At 36.1% G+C, this 17481-nt stretch overlaps 1 protein-coding gene across 4 annotated transcripts in view; it reads right to left on the reverse strand.

Annotated features, from left to right (window-relative positions):
- Positions 1-267: 267 nt before the first annotated feature.
- The window catches only part of GABRA1 (gamma-aminobutyric acid type A receptor subunit alpha1), a 41995-nt gene continuing 24781 nt past the window's right edge, over positions 268-17481 (reverse strand). For all 4 annotated transcript variants that reach the window (XM_085591201.1, XM_021549505.4, XM_021549507.3 and 1 more), the window contains exons 7-10: positions 14645-14788; positions 9587-9739; positions 6816-7018; positions 268-3092 (exon numbers count right to left, since the gene is read on the reverse strand). In XM_085591201.1, the coding sequence (XP_085447327.1) occupies positions 2784-3092; positions 6816-7018; positions 9587-9739; positions 14645-14788 (809 nt within the window). In that variant the 3' untranslated portion in view covers positions 268-2783. The remainder of the gene's footprint in view (positions 3093-6815; positions 7019-9586; positions 9740-14644; positions 14789-17481) is intronic.

The following is a 17481-nucleotide window of genomic DNA, read 5'->3' on the forward strand; positions in this document are numbered from 1 at the left end:
ACCCTTAACAATTGTTCATCTGATGCAGTTAATTGCTTTACTGGATATACGTGGGACAGAGTGAACTATCTTTTCTGAATGTCAAATCAGATTTGTGAAACATTCCTGTTATATTTGTCCCTGGAAAACACTGGACAGAAAATCACATCTATTAAAACTGCATTCATTACCAAATCCAAGGAAATGAAGGTTTTGAATGAATAGCAGCTAATCAAGCAATGTGTCATAAAAAGCAGTAACTAAAGAAAACCAAAGTAAAACATTCACTTGCATTATTGAACATTTTTAGCTTTATTATTATAATAGAATTACAGTCTGACATAAAATAAAGAGCTTTTGCTAAACTCTGTAAAGCAATACATGCTTCTGCCATAAACAACCTCTATTAGATTTAGGTTTTATTGCCACATCACTGCACTGAGGTGCAATAAACATTCAATGTCATCTTTTTAAAATTATCTCAGGAGTAAACAGAAACTGTCCTCTATAAGAGTGTATCATTATTTTCAAGGAAGACTTACTATTATTACATGGTTTAGCAAAGCATTGTAAAAAAGCTACATAGAGAATACCTTGTCTTTGATAAACTGTGCAGTCAAGTTTATACAGTTTAATACTATTGGCATAGACTAACTAAGAGGTGATATAATGCAATCATTGCATAGCAAAAAGCAGACTAGGTAAGTAATATTCACATCTAATGTGCAAAATGCAGACCAAAAGGTAGCTATGAATTGCTAGAAAGATAAAATGCCCTAAATGAACACACTAGTTTAACGCCAAAAATAACAAGATAAACAAGTACACAGAAGTTAAAGAGCCATAGTTTATTTTTTTCTATACATATATCTACACATGATACCAGAGATGAAACATCCCCTTTTAAATAAGATCCAATCAGTAACTTATCAAGTTCAGACAGGACTAAATGTTAGACAATGAAGAATTATTAAAAAAAAAAAAATAAAACATTAAATATTTCCTTTTGTAGATAGAGAATGTCAACTTTTTGATTTATTAAGAGTTTAGAAATTACTGCCTATTAAACTTGACTCTCAGTAGCTGTTTCTCTAGAGACTCATGTAGCACTGTTTCAAAATCCATTCATAGCATAAATTACATTTTTAATTGATTCTTGCAAATATCCACCATTCTTCCAGTCTCTTTGAAAAAACTTTATCTGAAAGTTTATTTCTAAGAGTTAGCAGTAATGATACTGACTAGAAGTTTTTTAAAGGGAGCACAATACCTGCAAAATGGACATCTTGTATTTAAAGCCCTTACATATTGTTCCTACAAATATATTGCTACAGTAAAAATGAAATGTAGTAATTTTACTCAATAAAATCTATTTTTCTGTACATTCTTTTATGTATGACTTCTTTGTATTTAATGCTACATATATTACATCGCTTATTGTAACAGTTATGTTTCAGCAAATATAGCAATAATATACAGATGAACTTCTGTCTTAACAAATATTTCACCATTTTTACCTACCAAATATAATCCCGTTCTTTAGTGTTTATGCATGACCTGAGCAGACCAGTCATTAATCTAATAGTATACATTGGATGACATTGTCAAATTGCAAGCTGCTGTACACTTAACCACTTTACAAATGGAATAAATTCCAAGCACTTTCTGCTTATTTATTTTTGTAAGCTTTCCACTGATTTTTTTTTCCACCTTTTCTGCTGATTTATTTTTTCCTTTAAGTCAGGCTCTAAATATGTTTTGTTGAGCATTTAATAACATATTAAGAGCTAAGAGGTGAATCCTACACAATGTTTTAAGAACACAACTTTAAAAAAGTAAAAAAATGTACAATCTCATGCTGCATATTTACAGATATTATTTAAATACTATATTTTATCTTTCTGCTATTCATAAATCTCGGTCTAAAGCTTCTTTTAATATATCATTTTATAAAAGAGTACATTCAACTTATCTAGAGCTTGCAAAAATTTTGTTTTGTTTTTTTTTTTGTTTTAACTCTCTAAAACATAGTGATGAGTAAAAGCTATTGTTAAAGCATCCGGGAATTGTTTGGATTACACAGGTGATAGTAGAAATTTGGGATCTGCACTTGGTTGTGCAACTGGTTTTAAATCTAGTCTAGTGACAATGCTTGGAACAAGCTTGCAGTAAGAGAGCAGATTAAAGCATTTGTTGCTGTAAGATCTTATGTGCTATACAGTGACAAACTGTACCTAGAGTGAGTAGATTTCCTTTCTCATTAAAGACTATTTAATATTATAAGTCAGGTAGTTTGGAACATAGAAGAGAAAAGGGATTAGGAAAATAACATATCATATGGGATTCAGCAAATGGAAAGATTTACATCCTTGAAAAGATTATAAACAGTGGCTGAAAAAATGATACAGTCTAGGATGTGCATCAGGAATGTCATAAAGAATATTTCCCCCATCCCTACTATCTTCTGAATAAAAATATCTTTTTCATGTACATATACACTATCTTTTGGGGATGTTCAGTACTAAGCTTGCTACAAATGGTTCCTTTTTTTTTCCCCCACCCTCCCATTACTCTACAACTCTTTTCCATTTCCAAAATCACTTTTCCAAAGTATATAGTTTATAATGTTCTCTTGCTCACACAGTTTTTTTTTAATATACAGATATATTTTACCTTTTCCTAACTAAAGAAACCTTTCTTTTCTTTAAGACAGAGGCAATGAAGCAAATGGGAATTACTGTATGTGAAAAAGGGAAGCAATTCCCAGAGCAAAAGACAAAACAAAACTATGTGAATAAATGAGGTTATTGATGTGGAGTTTGAACCTTCAGCTGGGGCTCCCTGTTTAAGTAGGTAGCCCAGTAGACTAAATTAAAGATTCCAAAAAGCAGGGGGAAGGCTATTCTCGATAGCCGATCAATTTTACTGACGCTGTTAAAAGTTTTCTTGGGCTCTGCAGGTTTTGTTTCTGGCTTCACTTCTTTGGGCTCAATTGTTGCACTTTTAGCAATGGTTGCCAGCCCAGGGTCCCTTGCAATATTAGGGGTGTAGCTTGTAGCTGCAGCTGTGTATGTGTTGTTTTTCTTGATGAGAGGATCCTTCACTTTCTTTGGCTGAAGAAAAAAAGAAAATATTCTCAATACCTTCTCAACAGATGAAATTATGAAAAAGCACTGTAACATTTTGCAATTAATCAAATTCATAGCAGAAAGTGTAATAAGCTGTAAGAGAGAAGTTAGTTCTGGGTATACCCAGAACTCATGCAAAATATTTAGGTGACAATAAAGACAAAATCATCCATTTGTATTACTTGTATTAGATAAACCAAAGTAGGTGATTGATAGATAAAAATGAGACCTGATAGCCAGACTCACTGGCTAAATCACCTTTAATGATAATCAGCAGTGACAAACCACTCATAGTTCATTATTCCCACGAACAACTGTTTCCCTTCATCGGGATAAAAACTTACAAGATGTCAAATTCTAAATGTAGCCTTTCTAACATCAGGACAAATATTGTGATATGAAGAGTTTTTACATAATTTATACGCAAAATTACACACTAAATTATCATGTAACCATGCACTAAAGGAGTGGTTTGCTCAATAAGATGCAAAGCTGTCAGTATTCTGCTCACTAATGGTTTACACCAGAGTCACATGAATTATGGATTAGAAACTTAATGTTCTTCTTTGAATCTTAAAATTGGATCATAATGGCTGAAATGCCATTCTATATGCAAAGACTAATGTCTGTATGACTTTTTCATCCACCTACCTATATTGCTAAAGCAAGAATATACTGAATATCTTTTTAGGGGAGGAGGATTTGAGCTTATTTAAACTTATTTTATCCCTAGGTCCTTATGTTTTCTAGTATTCTATTTCTGGTATCTAGCTGTAGGACAAAAATTAAATTTTGATGTCTGGGCATACCAGTTAGAATTCAACTGTCCAGTTTCTGGCAGACCAAACCTGTTCTTCAGGCACTGCCCAAGGATAAAGACAGAAGGGAGATGCAGTGGGTCATTAAGAAGGTGTAAGGATTCTTCCACTAATGAGAAAAAAAAAACCTTGACAGCAAAACATATAGAAAAAACCAATTCCAACAGCTTAGGAAAATCTTCAGGCAGTATTTGCCACAAATAGAAAAGGCAAATGTTGTCCATTTTATCCTCCTGGGATGGGAGGGGAAGATATGGTTGAAGAGAAAATATCAGTGGAATTTGATCTCTTATGTCATTTCTCAAGACACCAAATACAATTCTCTGCTTTCAAGAAGCAGCTGGCCCAGGGAGGCAATACTTTTTATGTGGTTACAGTGCTTCTAATGACAAATCAGCTATAGGTTAATGGCTACTTTGACCCCCTAATAATGGAGTTTTGATTAAAAAATTCTTGTTCAAAAGGTGAACATTTCAGGGAGTGGACAGACTCCTGCTGGACACATGGGAACAGGAAATGAAGCTGCAAAAGCCTGAGGGTGAGTGGGGACAGGCTTGTGGAGGAACAGCTTTGGAGCCCCATGCTGGAAGGAAATGTAGGCTCAAATGTTAAAATTATGCTACTTAGTAAGGAAAGGGATTCACCTAATGACTCTGATGTAGATGTTCTTTAATTCATGGCAATAAAGTTCTTAGCTTCAGGCCAAGAAAAAATTTCAAATCTTCAGAACAAACAGGTTAAAAAAAATATTCCAACAAAATAAGCCATGTCAGGTTTTGTTTTGTTGTTTGTTTTGTTCTTTTTTGTTGTTTTGGTTTTTGTTTGGGTTGTGGTTTTTTTTTTGTTTGTTTTGGCTGTCCATTGTTCCCCTGTCAGGTAGTGAGGCTGCTAACATGGTTGCTGAGTGTAAAGGCTCTTTGCTGCTCATTCAGATATTCTGGTGAGCAGCAATAAATCCAGCAGACAAAGAGCAGCTTCACTGAAGTCTCAGGGGAAACCCTTTCAATAGATTTAAATGTCACTAGAAATCTGATCCACAGAAAAACCTGACACCAGCCTGGGTCTTAATATTTCATGTCAAATTCAGCTTCATGGACAAGCAATATGACAGCTAATTAGAGCTCTAAATTTGATTAAGCTGTGATGCTCTGATCATTGTGAGCTTGCCTTGCTTGCTTTTCCTCACTGCAGAAAACTCACAGGTACCAGCAAATGACACATAAAGCCCCTTACCTGCTAATGAGCACAAAGCCATAAATCTTCCAATGTTTTAAGCAATGTTTACTGTGGTGGGTATTGTGTAGCAATTTTTTTTTTTTTTAGAATGTAATTTTCTTGGTAACAAATGAAAACAGCTCATTACAGTATCTACATTACAAGGGAGGATAAATTAGCAAGGCAATATTTAATATTTAAGGATACAGTTCTATCAATGCAGTTCATTTTTATAACAAATGTCATGAAAACACCAAAGGAATAAAAAAAATTATTTTCAGTGAATGTATCATCAATAACTGAAAACTCAACATTCAGCAGCAGTTGTGTAGCTCATTACTGTAAATTTCTTTTGATACTTCACTCATTTGTTCTACAATACTTTTGTAGTAGTTGCCATTGTATAAAAGCCCTAATTAAATTTGTAGGTTTTTTCACTGACTTACACAATTAATATACATAATAATATATATGCATATAATCCTGAATTAAAAACATATCTTTGCATACCAGTGATTACATCTGCTCTTCCAATACCTGTTCTACTGGATCTCTAGTCTGTGAATGTTCAGGATTACCAGCTGGGGAAATTAACCCAACTGAATGAGCTTGCTCACAGGAGCAGCTGACATGGCAACTCATAGGAAACAGGAAACTTCTCTTTCAGCCCCTAAATATGCTCAGCAATTTCTTGATGCACCTGTGGTTTATGGACCAGGTCTGATCCCAAACCGAAAGGAATCGGTGAGTTTTCTCTAGTTCATTCATGGTGGTACAGATCAGGATTGCACACTCCCAGCACAGCTCTCAGTTCTTCCTTCTAAACAAACACATTTTTCCTATAGCTAAGAAAAGAAGAAAAGAACTCCTGTGGTGATTTATTTGGTCATGATGATAGAACAGCCCTTTGGAGTTTCGTGCTGGGGAGCACTATACCTTGGGAACTGTCAAATACTGCAGCCACAAAATTTTTTTCCTACATTTACACTGAGGCATCCACACTTTCTCTTGTTCAAACAGAAAAAACTAAATGCCTTCCCTTATAATAATACACATTCATCTTTGTTTCTGCTCAATTCCCAAAGTCAAAATCTCAGTAGAATATCTCATTATTAATAGCCTAAAGTACCACCCAGTATGTCAGAATTAGTATTTAGGTATTAAATGCCTAAGTAATCATGGCATAGAAATGTTGCATGTGGAACAGGAGTAAACTCTTCTGGAGTGTTACATTCTGCTCAGGCCATATTTTCCCCCCTTTCCTTGGGACCCTTGTGACTCTGATCAAGATCAGCCTGGTCTCCTCCTTCCTCCCCCAACAGGGTTGGTGGAGAACCAAAAGGGCCCTCTCTGTCCAGAGCCCAGATAAGGTGGTATCCCTTCCTGTTTGCACTCTGTGCCCCGCTCTTTCCCCTGGACATCACAGAATAAAGAGCTGGAAAAGCACATCGGGGTGAGAGCCTCTTTTGGAAATCTTTGCCCATCTCCTGATGTTCCTCTTCTCGAGGTCTCGGATCTCTGGGCTAGCCTGATAATTTAGGGGCTGAGAGGGGAGAAACGTCACTGGAGTGACGTTTGTACATAATAAGAATTTTCAATATGCTAAACCTCATCCCATCGAGTGAGCAGGCGTGGCAGAGCGTGATCTTTCGGGGTGGCCGTGGGGTGGTGTTACCTTTTCTGGGACGACGCTCTTGCCGTCCCACGCGTAGCCTCTCTTGGTGAAGTAGTTGACGGTGGCGAACTCGATGAGCGCCGAGAAGACGAAGGCGTAGCACACGGCGATGAACCAGTCCATGGCCGTGGCGTAGGCCACCTTGGGCAGCGAGTTCCTCGCGCTGATGCTCAGGGTGGTCATGGTCAGCACCGTCGTCACCCCTGCAAAGCAGAGTTTGTGTCTTCAGGCTCTTTTCTGTGCCTCATGTCCCAGCTGCTGTAGGTGGTACAGCGTTTTCTACACCCCTGGTTCTTACAAACTTTCCCACCTGAGTTTGGTTGCTAAATGAGGATGGTATGTTTCCACTTCTGTGGAAGTTGCAGGATTTTCAAAACATTTTTTTATGCTTTCATTCTTTGCTGTAGTTAAAATATTATTTTAAAAGTTGGAATGGACATATTATTTGTGAACTACTTTATTCTTCCTGGTATTTGAAGGATTTTGTTGCTGTTCTGTACTGCCCTGCAAATTGTACTAGAGATGTAATGATTTATCATCTTTAGTTCTTTCTTGTAGCAGTTGAGATACTTAGAAAACTAAAAATCTTGTTTCAGCTTATTTGGGATATTATACTTCAAAGCTACTTTCAAAGGCACCAAGCTTTATGTATTATTTCTTCTTTTTTTTAATCAGTGGTTTTACAGATTTCTGTCCTTTATTCACTGACACCCTGAACATAGCAAAGATTTTATATAAGAATGACAGTGTAATTTGCATTTCTGACATCAGAGCTTCTCACTGCTGAACCTTTCCTCTCACCTGGCCCCAGAGAGCAAGCAGGGCTGTGCTGAATTCACTCTACTTGCAGCTGCTTGGAGAAACGAATCTCTGAGTGCACACAAGGCACTGACATCAAATCACACGTCCACAAGTTACCTTGACAACTGCACTGTCATGTCTTGAATGTGTCTGGCGAGTTCATCTTCACTGCACTGAGTGTTAGTGGAAATGAACAGTGCTCTAAGATAGGTCAATTAATGAACAACATATTTACGTGGTAGTGTGAAGAGCTTGAATTATTAGTGCCTAATGAGGAAGAAATTTTGCTTTCTTGAGATGCAACAAAATGTGTTCTTTGACTTATTGCTAGTGACCTTATGTTTCTCTTACACAGTAGTAGAAGAAAGATTTAAGAAATTTTATTTTCTGTGGTACTAAGTGGGCTAAAAGATCAGTGTTGTGTTTCTGTGTGTATATGCATTCATGCAAGGTGTTCTGAAACTTTGTTTCATAGCCATTTTGAAATGAAAATCTTGATACATAATGTGGAGTAAACCCAAGAGTATTTACTAAATAACTGTATTCTAAAAGGAAAACTGAGAAATCTGTGGGTTCTTGAGCCTGTGAAGACAGCATTTAAAAATTGTGCAGGATTATATATTGTCCATTGAGACTAGGAAATTCTTCTCTCCATCTAATGACAGTGAAGTACAACATTTCAAACTGATGATAAGACATTTCTTTTTAAATGGTATGTGCAAAAAGAGGTAAAATTATTACAATTTCAATGGATTTGACTATAAAAACCCCTAGTAAAGTAGTTCTCAGCAAAGCTGATGTTAAAAATTCAGAATTAATTCTAGTTGCTAATCTAAACAACATTATGTAAATCAAATTTAACAAATTATACTGTAGTCTAAACCACTGTTCTGTAAATGCACATCTGTATATCAACAGAAAGCCACTGCTTGGTTCATGAGGTCTAAGGCTATGCAAGTTGTGATTGATTTCCAGAGAAATTGAGGAACTAAAGCACAGCTGTGAATGGTGCAAGAAAAGATCCATAAAAATAGCTCTTGTTCAACACGAGCTTCAGAGTCTGCATTTCTCAACAGTGACTCTGTCTTTGCCACATTCAGAACAAATGAGTTAATTCTCTTTGGCAAAGCCAAAGGGCCCAAAGCATCCTGTCCTTGCAGTGCCCTGAGGCAGCAAAAGGAGTGTCAGAGCCAGCTTGGCTGGGGATGCTTCCACCTCCTGCCAAAGGTGTTCAGCAGTCCCATCTGGATATCACCAAAGACTAGGTCACATAGCAAAATCTCAGGTTCTACCTTTCCTAAATGAAAAGTCATTTTTTGATTTTTTTTTTTTTCAAATATGTACTTGACTTGGGTTAGTATTTCCAAAGAATATGAAAGAATATAAGAGTTTTAAGATAAGCATTTGCAAGCACAGGTTAAACTCTAGGGACCAGCTGGATATGTATAAACTGTTTATACACACATATATATATATATGTATAAACTGGAGGGTCTTTTAGATTGCCTTCTCACTGCATTCCTTGAGTGCATGTATTCACTGCTGTAAGCACAATAAATTGTTGCTGAGCTAACAGTAGCCTGTAAAAGGGATTAAGGAAAAAATATTAAAATAAGAATTTTCTACAGGCCTAAAGATGTCAGATGATAGATACCCTCTGATTAAAGCCTTTTTTGATAATCCCATGATTAACATTATTGCCATTGTCATAGATGTTACATTCATAATCTGATTGTTTTGGAATATTCAATTGGTAATGGATGGCTTGAGGTATTTGCAGGTCAGTTCCAAAATCAGTTTAAAAGCTTTGGACCTAGATTTTCACAATGAAATTTGTTAGCTCTTGTGTGCTGCAGCATGTCCAGGCTCACACTGCTCTCCAATACCATGTTACAATAAATACATTTACCATAACATTTCTGAAACCCAATTGCCTCATGGTTGCCAGGAGGTTTATAGGTGTTGCTCACCAAATACAGTTCTTGCTGGAACAGATTCTCTGTTCAGCCAGAAGGACACCTGTGACAGTATCACTGTCATGATGCATGGCAGATAAGTCTGGATGACAAAGTAACCAATCTTCCTTTTCAAATGAAAATGGGTAGTCATAACAACATATTCTCCTAAAACCAAGAAAAAAAAAACATTAAAGCTTTTATAAATATACACATCAGAGGTCTTTGTAGGAAGTATTTGTCATTACATCCACTCCTATTATAAAATAGAAGTCCTCAAATCAAAATGGGTCAGGTCTGAAGAAAACACTTAATAAACCTGGTGGGTTTTTCTAATTTTTCCTTAATAATACAAAACTAGACATTTCTGGGAAATGTTAATTAAATTTACATATTTTCTCTGATGAGTAGTGAATGAAAGTCTGTATTAACTGGTGGCTGTTTAAAACTCTTGTAGAAGATCTTATTCCACTAGAAAATGCTAAGCCACCACAGCATCACCATGTAAACATCATCTAAAGACTGAATCAACACAGCCTCCCAAAAATGTTTCTGTTGGGTCAAGCTTAAGATGTAATTGCTGAGGTGACAGTGTTTGTATTACCTCTGTTGGTGCTTTACGTACTCTGAAGTGTCCCTCTTCTGCTAATTTAGGACCTTAGTAAATCATTATTCTCTCCTGAAATAAATGATTACTACAAGAATAGCACACAGGATTTTCATTAGCTTTTGGAGATTTTGGAGCAACAAAGTTGTATGAGCTGGGTACTCCAAATGCAATGAAAATTAATTGGTTTTTATATATAAATGCATTTTATTTATACTTTCAATAATAAATATAAATATATATAATATTCTAATATATTTACTTCATTCCATAAACCTTTCTTGCCAGCAGAGCAAATATTGCTCATTTTCAGATCATTTCTATAATTTAAAGTGGATTTTGGCAAACAGTATATTCTTCAAAGATTGAAAAACCTATTGTTTTTAATTTTTATATATTTTTTAGTAGACTTATTCTTCTAATTATGCAATGAACATCTTAGGAATGAAACAAGTAGACACATAACTGAGTGGAAACTTCTGTCTAGATCAGAGATGACATGTGAAATTACTGTAGTTCTATTTTAAAATGTAGGCAGATGGAAGGAAAAAACTGCTCTCGTATAGGAAAAGCTTAAACTTGATTGAAAAACTGTGTCTAGACGTTGAATGCTTATGCATAGAGCATGTCAAATGCCCATTGCTGTAATGCAGAGTCCAGAAGAACATTCATTTGAGCAATCTTGCTCAATTTCTAACCCCAAGAAAAGCTTATTTATAAGATATGACAATATTCTTTCTATATAAAAGACAGCAGCAAAGGGGGAAAAGAGAATAAATTTTAAATTTAATGGTAAAGGATATACAAGTTTGGTTTGTTTTTTTTTTCCAAAATAAGAATGGCTGTAGTATAGTGGGAATTATTACTTGAATTTTGCTCACCTTTCTTTAACTTTCACTGAAACTCCTCCTCCTCTGTACCAGAGATTATGATCTTACAAAAGTTGCCAGTCTTGGCTAGGAGAGCCAATAATTTAATTTTATCTACTTAAAATATGACGTGGGAACCTATTTTAATGCAATCAGATATAGAATGCGCACAACGGTATGTCAGAATTAATTCACTGATTGTGGATGGCAAGCTAAGAATACAGAGTGAACACACCACTGTACTCTGAAGCTTTATTTAGCTGCCTAAATTATCAAAGTATTTTTAACCTCTGGAAAATGAGAACAAGATCCAAAGCATAAAGGCAATTAAAAAGACAGGGATTACTCTGGTCTGTTAAGCACTGCAGCAGGTCTGAGCTGGGAGCCAGATAAAGAGCACTGGGAGGAGTGAATTGGGCAAGGCACACCTGCAATACTGATCTGCACTTCAGTTATAAGGCACAGCCAAGTTCTGAAGTTCCCACAGTACCAATGGACTGCACTTCTTGGGCAGTCACTTATTAAAAGATAGTAGATGTTTGATAAGGTTGATTGAACTGGCTGCAGGACATGAAAGCACTCCAGTTATTCACTGCATCTTCAGTTTTCCACATTTTCTGCATTTCTTTAATTGAATAGCGTCACCACATTTGTGACAGCTGCTGATCACTCATAACTTTCCAGTTCCTCTGTGATTCTGTTTTGGAAGCATTGCAATACAGTCATAAAATTCCCTACAATCTAAAATTTCAAATAGCTCTTGAGTAAAATATTGCCTATATTCAGTGTCAGATTGCTAGGCTTTCACAAGTTGTTGCCTATACATCTTATATTCTCTTATCTCTTATCTTTTCTTATCCAAGGATAAATTGTAATTCCCAAACTCTTCTACAAATAACTGCGTTGTGCAGGTAAATCTGGTTTCCATTTTATTCATTCATTCGAGTGTTTAAATTAGTTTATATATAATAGACAATATGAAGCATTTAAAAGTCTTTAAAAAAATCTGCATATATATTAATTTAATTTTTTAATAACTGTCCATTCTGGAATATTTCCAGAGGTCTGGAAGAGTTTGTACTTGTGTTCAGTGCTTCTGTAGGTGGAGTTTTTAATAAGCCCTTAATTCTACAATATTTTGCAATAAATGAGTCAAATGAGCAGGTGGTATAAACTAACCTGTGCCCATAGAAAACAAGTAGTTGATAATTCAGTAAAGTTACATTAAAGCTGTGTCTCAGGGTTCTGTAAATGATTTGTAAAAAACCAGATTTAAAAACACCTGAAGTAAATGTGCATCACATCAGACATAAAGTTTGAAATGGGGACTGAATTTCTTCTTCATTTCTTCTTCTAGTACTGTAGGTAAAGAAGTAAGGCTTTCCTTGCCATTAATTTAAAACAAAGTATTTATCATTTACTATTTATGCCATGTAACTCAATCAAAAATCCTCTTAAGAACAACATCATCTCTGCATATTTACAGAGATAAGGAAAAAAATGTGTTTTGAATATAAATCCTGATGATTCTCAGTGTAAAACAATGTTTCCAAGGTGGCAAAGTAATGCTATATAAATAGAAACCTCCACAAGCCCTTTAAGCATTTTTTAAGGTGCTTACAAAAAGGATAATTTAAAAATCTTTCTGAGTCAATATGAATCAGTAGCTGGAGAAAAGGTATTATTAACCACTAATGATCCTCACCTTTAGTATGGAAAAAGCAAAGCATTTTTCTTTCCAAAGCAAATAATGAAGAATTTTCTTTTGAGACATTGAAATTGCAAGCAATAAATATTTTTCTTTCTCAACTCTGTATTCTTATCTATTTCAGCCTGAATTGCTGCAACGCTTATCAGGTAGTAATTAAAGAGGATTATAAATCTGCAAACACAAAAAAGATTCTGAAATGTAATTGTTTTTAGTTTTGGTAACTATTCCATTTAGTTCTTTGTAATGTTTTTCAGCATCTAGACAACAATATCTTCATCTCAGCATATTTTAGGTATTAACCATACTGTATTTAACTTTATAGATAGCAATGGTAAAGAGTTTTCCTCAGGTAGAAAAAGGAGGCAGAATTCATATCTTTAAAATAGCAAGGGCAAAACAAACTGCTTATTCGTGAAAATGCATGAAGAAATCTTAAACTTATGTTTCAGTTCTGTTTGAAAATTTCTTGTCTGCCCTCCTTAAGAGTTTATAGCATGCTCCTCACATTGCTATCTAATTACCCTAAACCATGTTTGGCATTTCTGTTTGGTTTAGTTGTGCTCCCTCATGAGTCTTTCCTGATTCTCCTGCTGCCCTTAGAGCAGCAAGCAGGGAGCCAAGGCAGCCCCACAGGCTGGCAAGGTGTCCCTGAGAGCACCATGAGATCCCTGCAGCTCCCCTCAAATCCTATTGACTTTCCAGCAAAAGGCAGCCGGGGTGAATTATTGGCTGCAGAAAAGCCAGTGGCAACGTTTCAATCTGTGGAAGGTCAAGAGTTCTCCCCTTTGTACCTGCTTGCTGCACACCTCTGTGCTCAGCAGTGGGAGCAACTGTGTTGATGCTGTTCTCATGCAAAGTTCCTGTTATTGCCATCCCACTTACTTTTATATCAACTGAACAGAAGCTTCCAAGCAGTAACCTAGAAACTTGTCTGTGAGAGCTTTTCTTGGCTTAATAGAGCATATGAATACATTTTAACAAGCTAAATAAAAAATTCAGACACAAATTCTGGTTCACCTTAAAGTGACTCAATTTCCTTTAAATGTTCATTGACTTTAACAGCAATACATTAGGAAATTTGGTTTATGAAGTTGGGAGTGTACTTCTCTCTAAGTCACAATGCTGGCTGTACCCAGAGCAATACAACCCCTTCCCCTAAGTGCTGCTTTGGTCCTTTGACCAATCAGTCTGGTCAGTAGAGGTCTTGTTTGTGCCCAGTGTTTAGTCTCTTCCTGCATTTAGATCATCCAAATTATTAGAAAATAAACTTTGGAAAATTTACATCTTGAAACAAGCACTGCAAAGGTGAAAAAGCAAGGGGCTGTAGCCAGCTTCAAGGTTACAGGTATGTCATACTATAAATGTCAGCTGTATCTCTGTATCTCATGAAAGTTTTGGAGTTAAAGCTGGTACCACCATTAAAGGAAGTCATGCTTGGATGTTTCAGATGGTTTTGAATTTGCTGACAGTATTTTTCATTCTCCAAATACTTCCTTGAGAAACTATGCACTTGCTTTTAGCAACTTCACTGCCTCCAGAAATATGATCTTTGAGGATTCATATTGTTATGCTATTTTTATCAGCCTATATAGTAAGCAAATAATATGAGAAGAACATGAGGAATGCTTCTTTATTACATAAATTACTGTTTTTTCTGGGTAGATTTGACACTGTAGCAAGCTTTTTAATTGTTCACATATCTTTACCACCAGTTGAAGTAGGAAAATAATCCTAGAATGTATTATCTTTTCAGAATCATGTTTTCCTAATCTGAAGTACATATATTATAATTTTCCCCTCACTCTTATGTCTTTGTATTTTTTAATCCTACTCTGAATTACGTCTTGACAGTTAAATATCACCCTTCCAAAATATTTGTCACAGACCTGTACTGGACTGCACAATTCCAGAGTCCACAGTTTGTCCAAGCAGATCATACTGGTTCAGTCGAGAGCCATCTTCAGCCACAACCACTGACCTTGCTGGTTCCCGTGTCCACTCATACACAACCTCTGCTCTGGTATAAGCATCTAATTTAAAAGAAATACATTGCATTTAAGCTTTGCACTTTGTTGCCTTATGGCTTTGTCAGAACAATATTTTGAGCAGTATTTTGAATATTTAATTCTCTTTAATTATCTGTGGAAACCCACAACTATATTACTGGAATTTATCTATAGGAAGTACAATTGATTTTTACAAAATAGCTAAATATCTGCTGTAGGGCTGGATTAAGGTTGGTCCTCTATGGCATGAATATATTTCTCTCATATATTTCCTTCCTTTATAAAGAAGTGAGAGTGGAATTTCATAAACATGCAAGAACTCCAATGCTTTTTCTGACTCCCAGGTATTGTAAAGAAAGATGAGCCCCAGATTTTTCAATGTTCATAGTGTGATGTTGCCTGGGCCTCTGTAAGTCCCTCTCAGCCTGGCTACAGCTGCCATTTGGTCATGCCCCATCACATTGTCATGCTGTAAAATGGGTCTAGCAGACATTTCTGAGGCTGCCTAGGAGAAAGTGAGTTTAAGTCACAATTAGTCTATTTCTTGGTTTTTGCCTTGGTTATTTCTGAATAATCCTCACACGCAAGACTTGAGTTTGGAACAAGGCAAAAGAAAAATACTGTGGGCTCTCCAAGCCCAACAGTCTGATATGTTACACAGAGAATTCAGTGGCATCTACACATGCCATTGAGGGGCTTTGTGCTGTTATTTATGTTCTTTCCAGAATATTTTTAATCCTAATTCCGTAGTAAAATACTGCTGTCATTTTGTGCTGTTTGGAATCTGGCAGCTCTCACTTGGAGCAGTTGGGTGGGAGTTAATTGACTACACAGAGGCAGCTCATGTAATTCTTTACACCTAAAAAGTACCCAAAGGCATGAATGGGCATGAACGTGTGGCCAGAATCTGCATCAAGCTTGCACCCACCAAAGGCAGCTACAGCTGGATGTGAAATATTAGGGCATTCAAAATGACAGAAGGATTCTACCTACAAGATGAGAATTTCCCTTTTTTTCAGACTGACAAGAAGGAAGGGAAAGGGAGGAATCTGATTCACTTAACCTCGTTTGTGAGTTAGCAATTCTACCTTATCAGTGTAAGAGATAACAGCTCTGTAATTGAAGAGTTGGTTGGGTAGAACGTGCTGGTAAATTAATTGCATGGCATTTGATTCTGCATTATTGAAACTAAAGGGTGCTTTTATCTTTGGGCTTCATAATCCCTAAGCATTGTAACATATCAACACAGCTTGGAATGTTTTTGGAGTCAATGGCAAAAGCCAATCTACATCTTAATAATTCTGACTTTAAAAATAATGGCCAGAGTAAATGCAGAAATTGATTTGCTAATCTAGTCACATAAAGACAGTAATAAAATTAATTTTCAAGCATTTGTTCTGGAGTATGAGAAGATCTTGGAAGAGAGAGGAGTGCTTTTCTGAGCTACTGAGAATGACTGGATTGGTTTAGAGGGAAGGGGGTGCACTGGGCAGTGCTAGAATTGAGCTGCCAGATTTGGTCTCAGTTCTGCTGCCCCCCTCAGCTTCCAATTGATGTTGCATAAGCAGCAGTGCAGCCATCTGCTCCCATCACTGCTGCTTTCCAGAGTGGCCTCAGTTTTAAACTGACAATCAGATGTTTGTGGTAAGAGTTGAGGAGAGCATCTGCCTTTCTGATTTTGTTTTGCCAACATATGGCATTTTGTTGTTCCAGAATTTCTTTAGCATTTGTTACATTGAATTTACACTGGAATAACCTCTAGCTTAAGCTGCTCTTTGGCAAATCACTTTAGCCTTGGAGCTGGGTCAAACATTTATTGGTCCCTACAGTATGGGCAGAGTCCACAGGAGATGTGCAACTCCATTGTGAGGCTTTTAGGAATCCAGCTCCAAGAAATGATGAGTAACAGTGGAGGACATAAAAAACCTCTTATCCAATTTAATCTAAAACAAATGGAGCTAGGCAAACACTACCTTGGGGAGCTAGGTGTTAGATTGTAGTCTGCACTTTAAGCATGGATTTTGTGACAATTAAATTCATTTCCAGTAAATTTTCCAGTCTGTTAAGATGATTATAATTAATTGCTTTAGTTTGACAAAAATGTCCCAAATGTATTTAAATATGATTCTCACTTAAAAAGTGGAAATTAATTATAAGATCTGTTCTTTTTCATGTGTAACAGTGAGGCTCATTTTCCTAACTTGCTTGGGTCCAGCCATTTGTCCTGTTGGATATATTTCTATTTATATCAAAAATAAAATATTGAGAGAAATATTCTATAACTTGATAATTATGGCATATGATCTGATGAGAAGGAAGGGAGAGATCCAGCTTTAAGGGCTGTTTTCAACAGTGAATTCTTCATGCAGTGTTTGCAGCAGAACCATGCTACAGAAGGAACTCCTCATGAGGATCCCAGATTAGGAGCTTGATTTAATTTAGTGAGAGAATGAAAAATTCCCTTGAAAACTCCTTGATTTTTGTCTAATGATCTTTCCAAGCATTTATAGTTGCTTAGTTACTTGTTTTTGGGGACAGCTTTCATAGAACATTAGTGTTCAAACAAAAAAAAAACCAAAAAAACAAAACAACAAAAAAACCAAACCAAAAAAACTCGTAAAACATGACAGTTCACAGCTTTACTCTGAGCTTAGAATGTCAGTTATTGTCTTTGAGTGGTGTAAGAAATGGCCTATCAGAAATATCAGCGATTTTTG

This window comes from Lonchura striata, chromosome 13, assembly GCF_050655825.1.
Source record: "Lonchura striata isolate lonStrDom1 chromosome 13, ASM5065582v1, whole genome shotgun sequence".
NCBI lineage: Eukaryota > Metazoa > Chordata > Aves > Passeriformes > Estrildidae > Lonchura > Lonchura striata.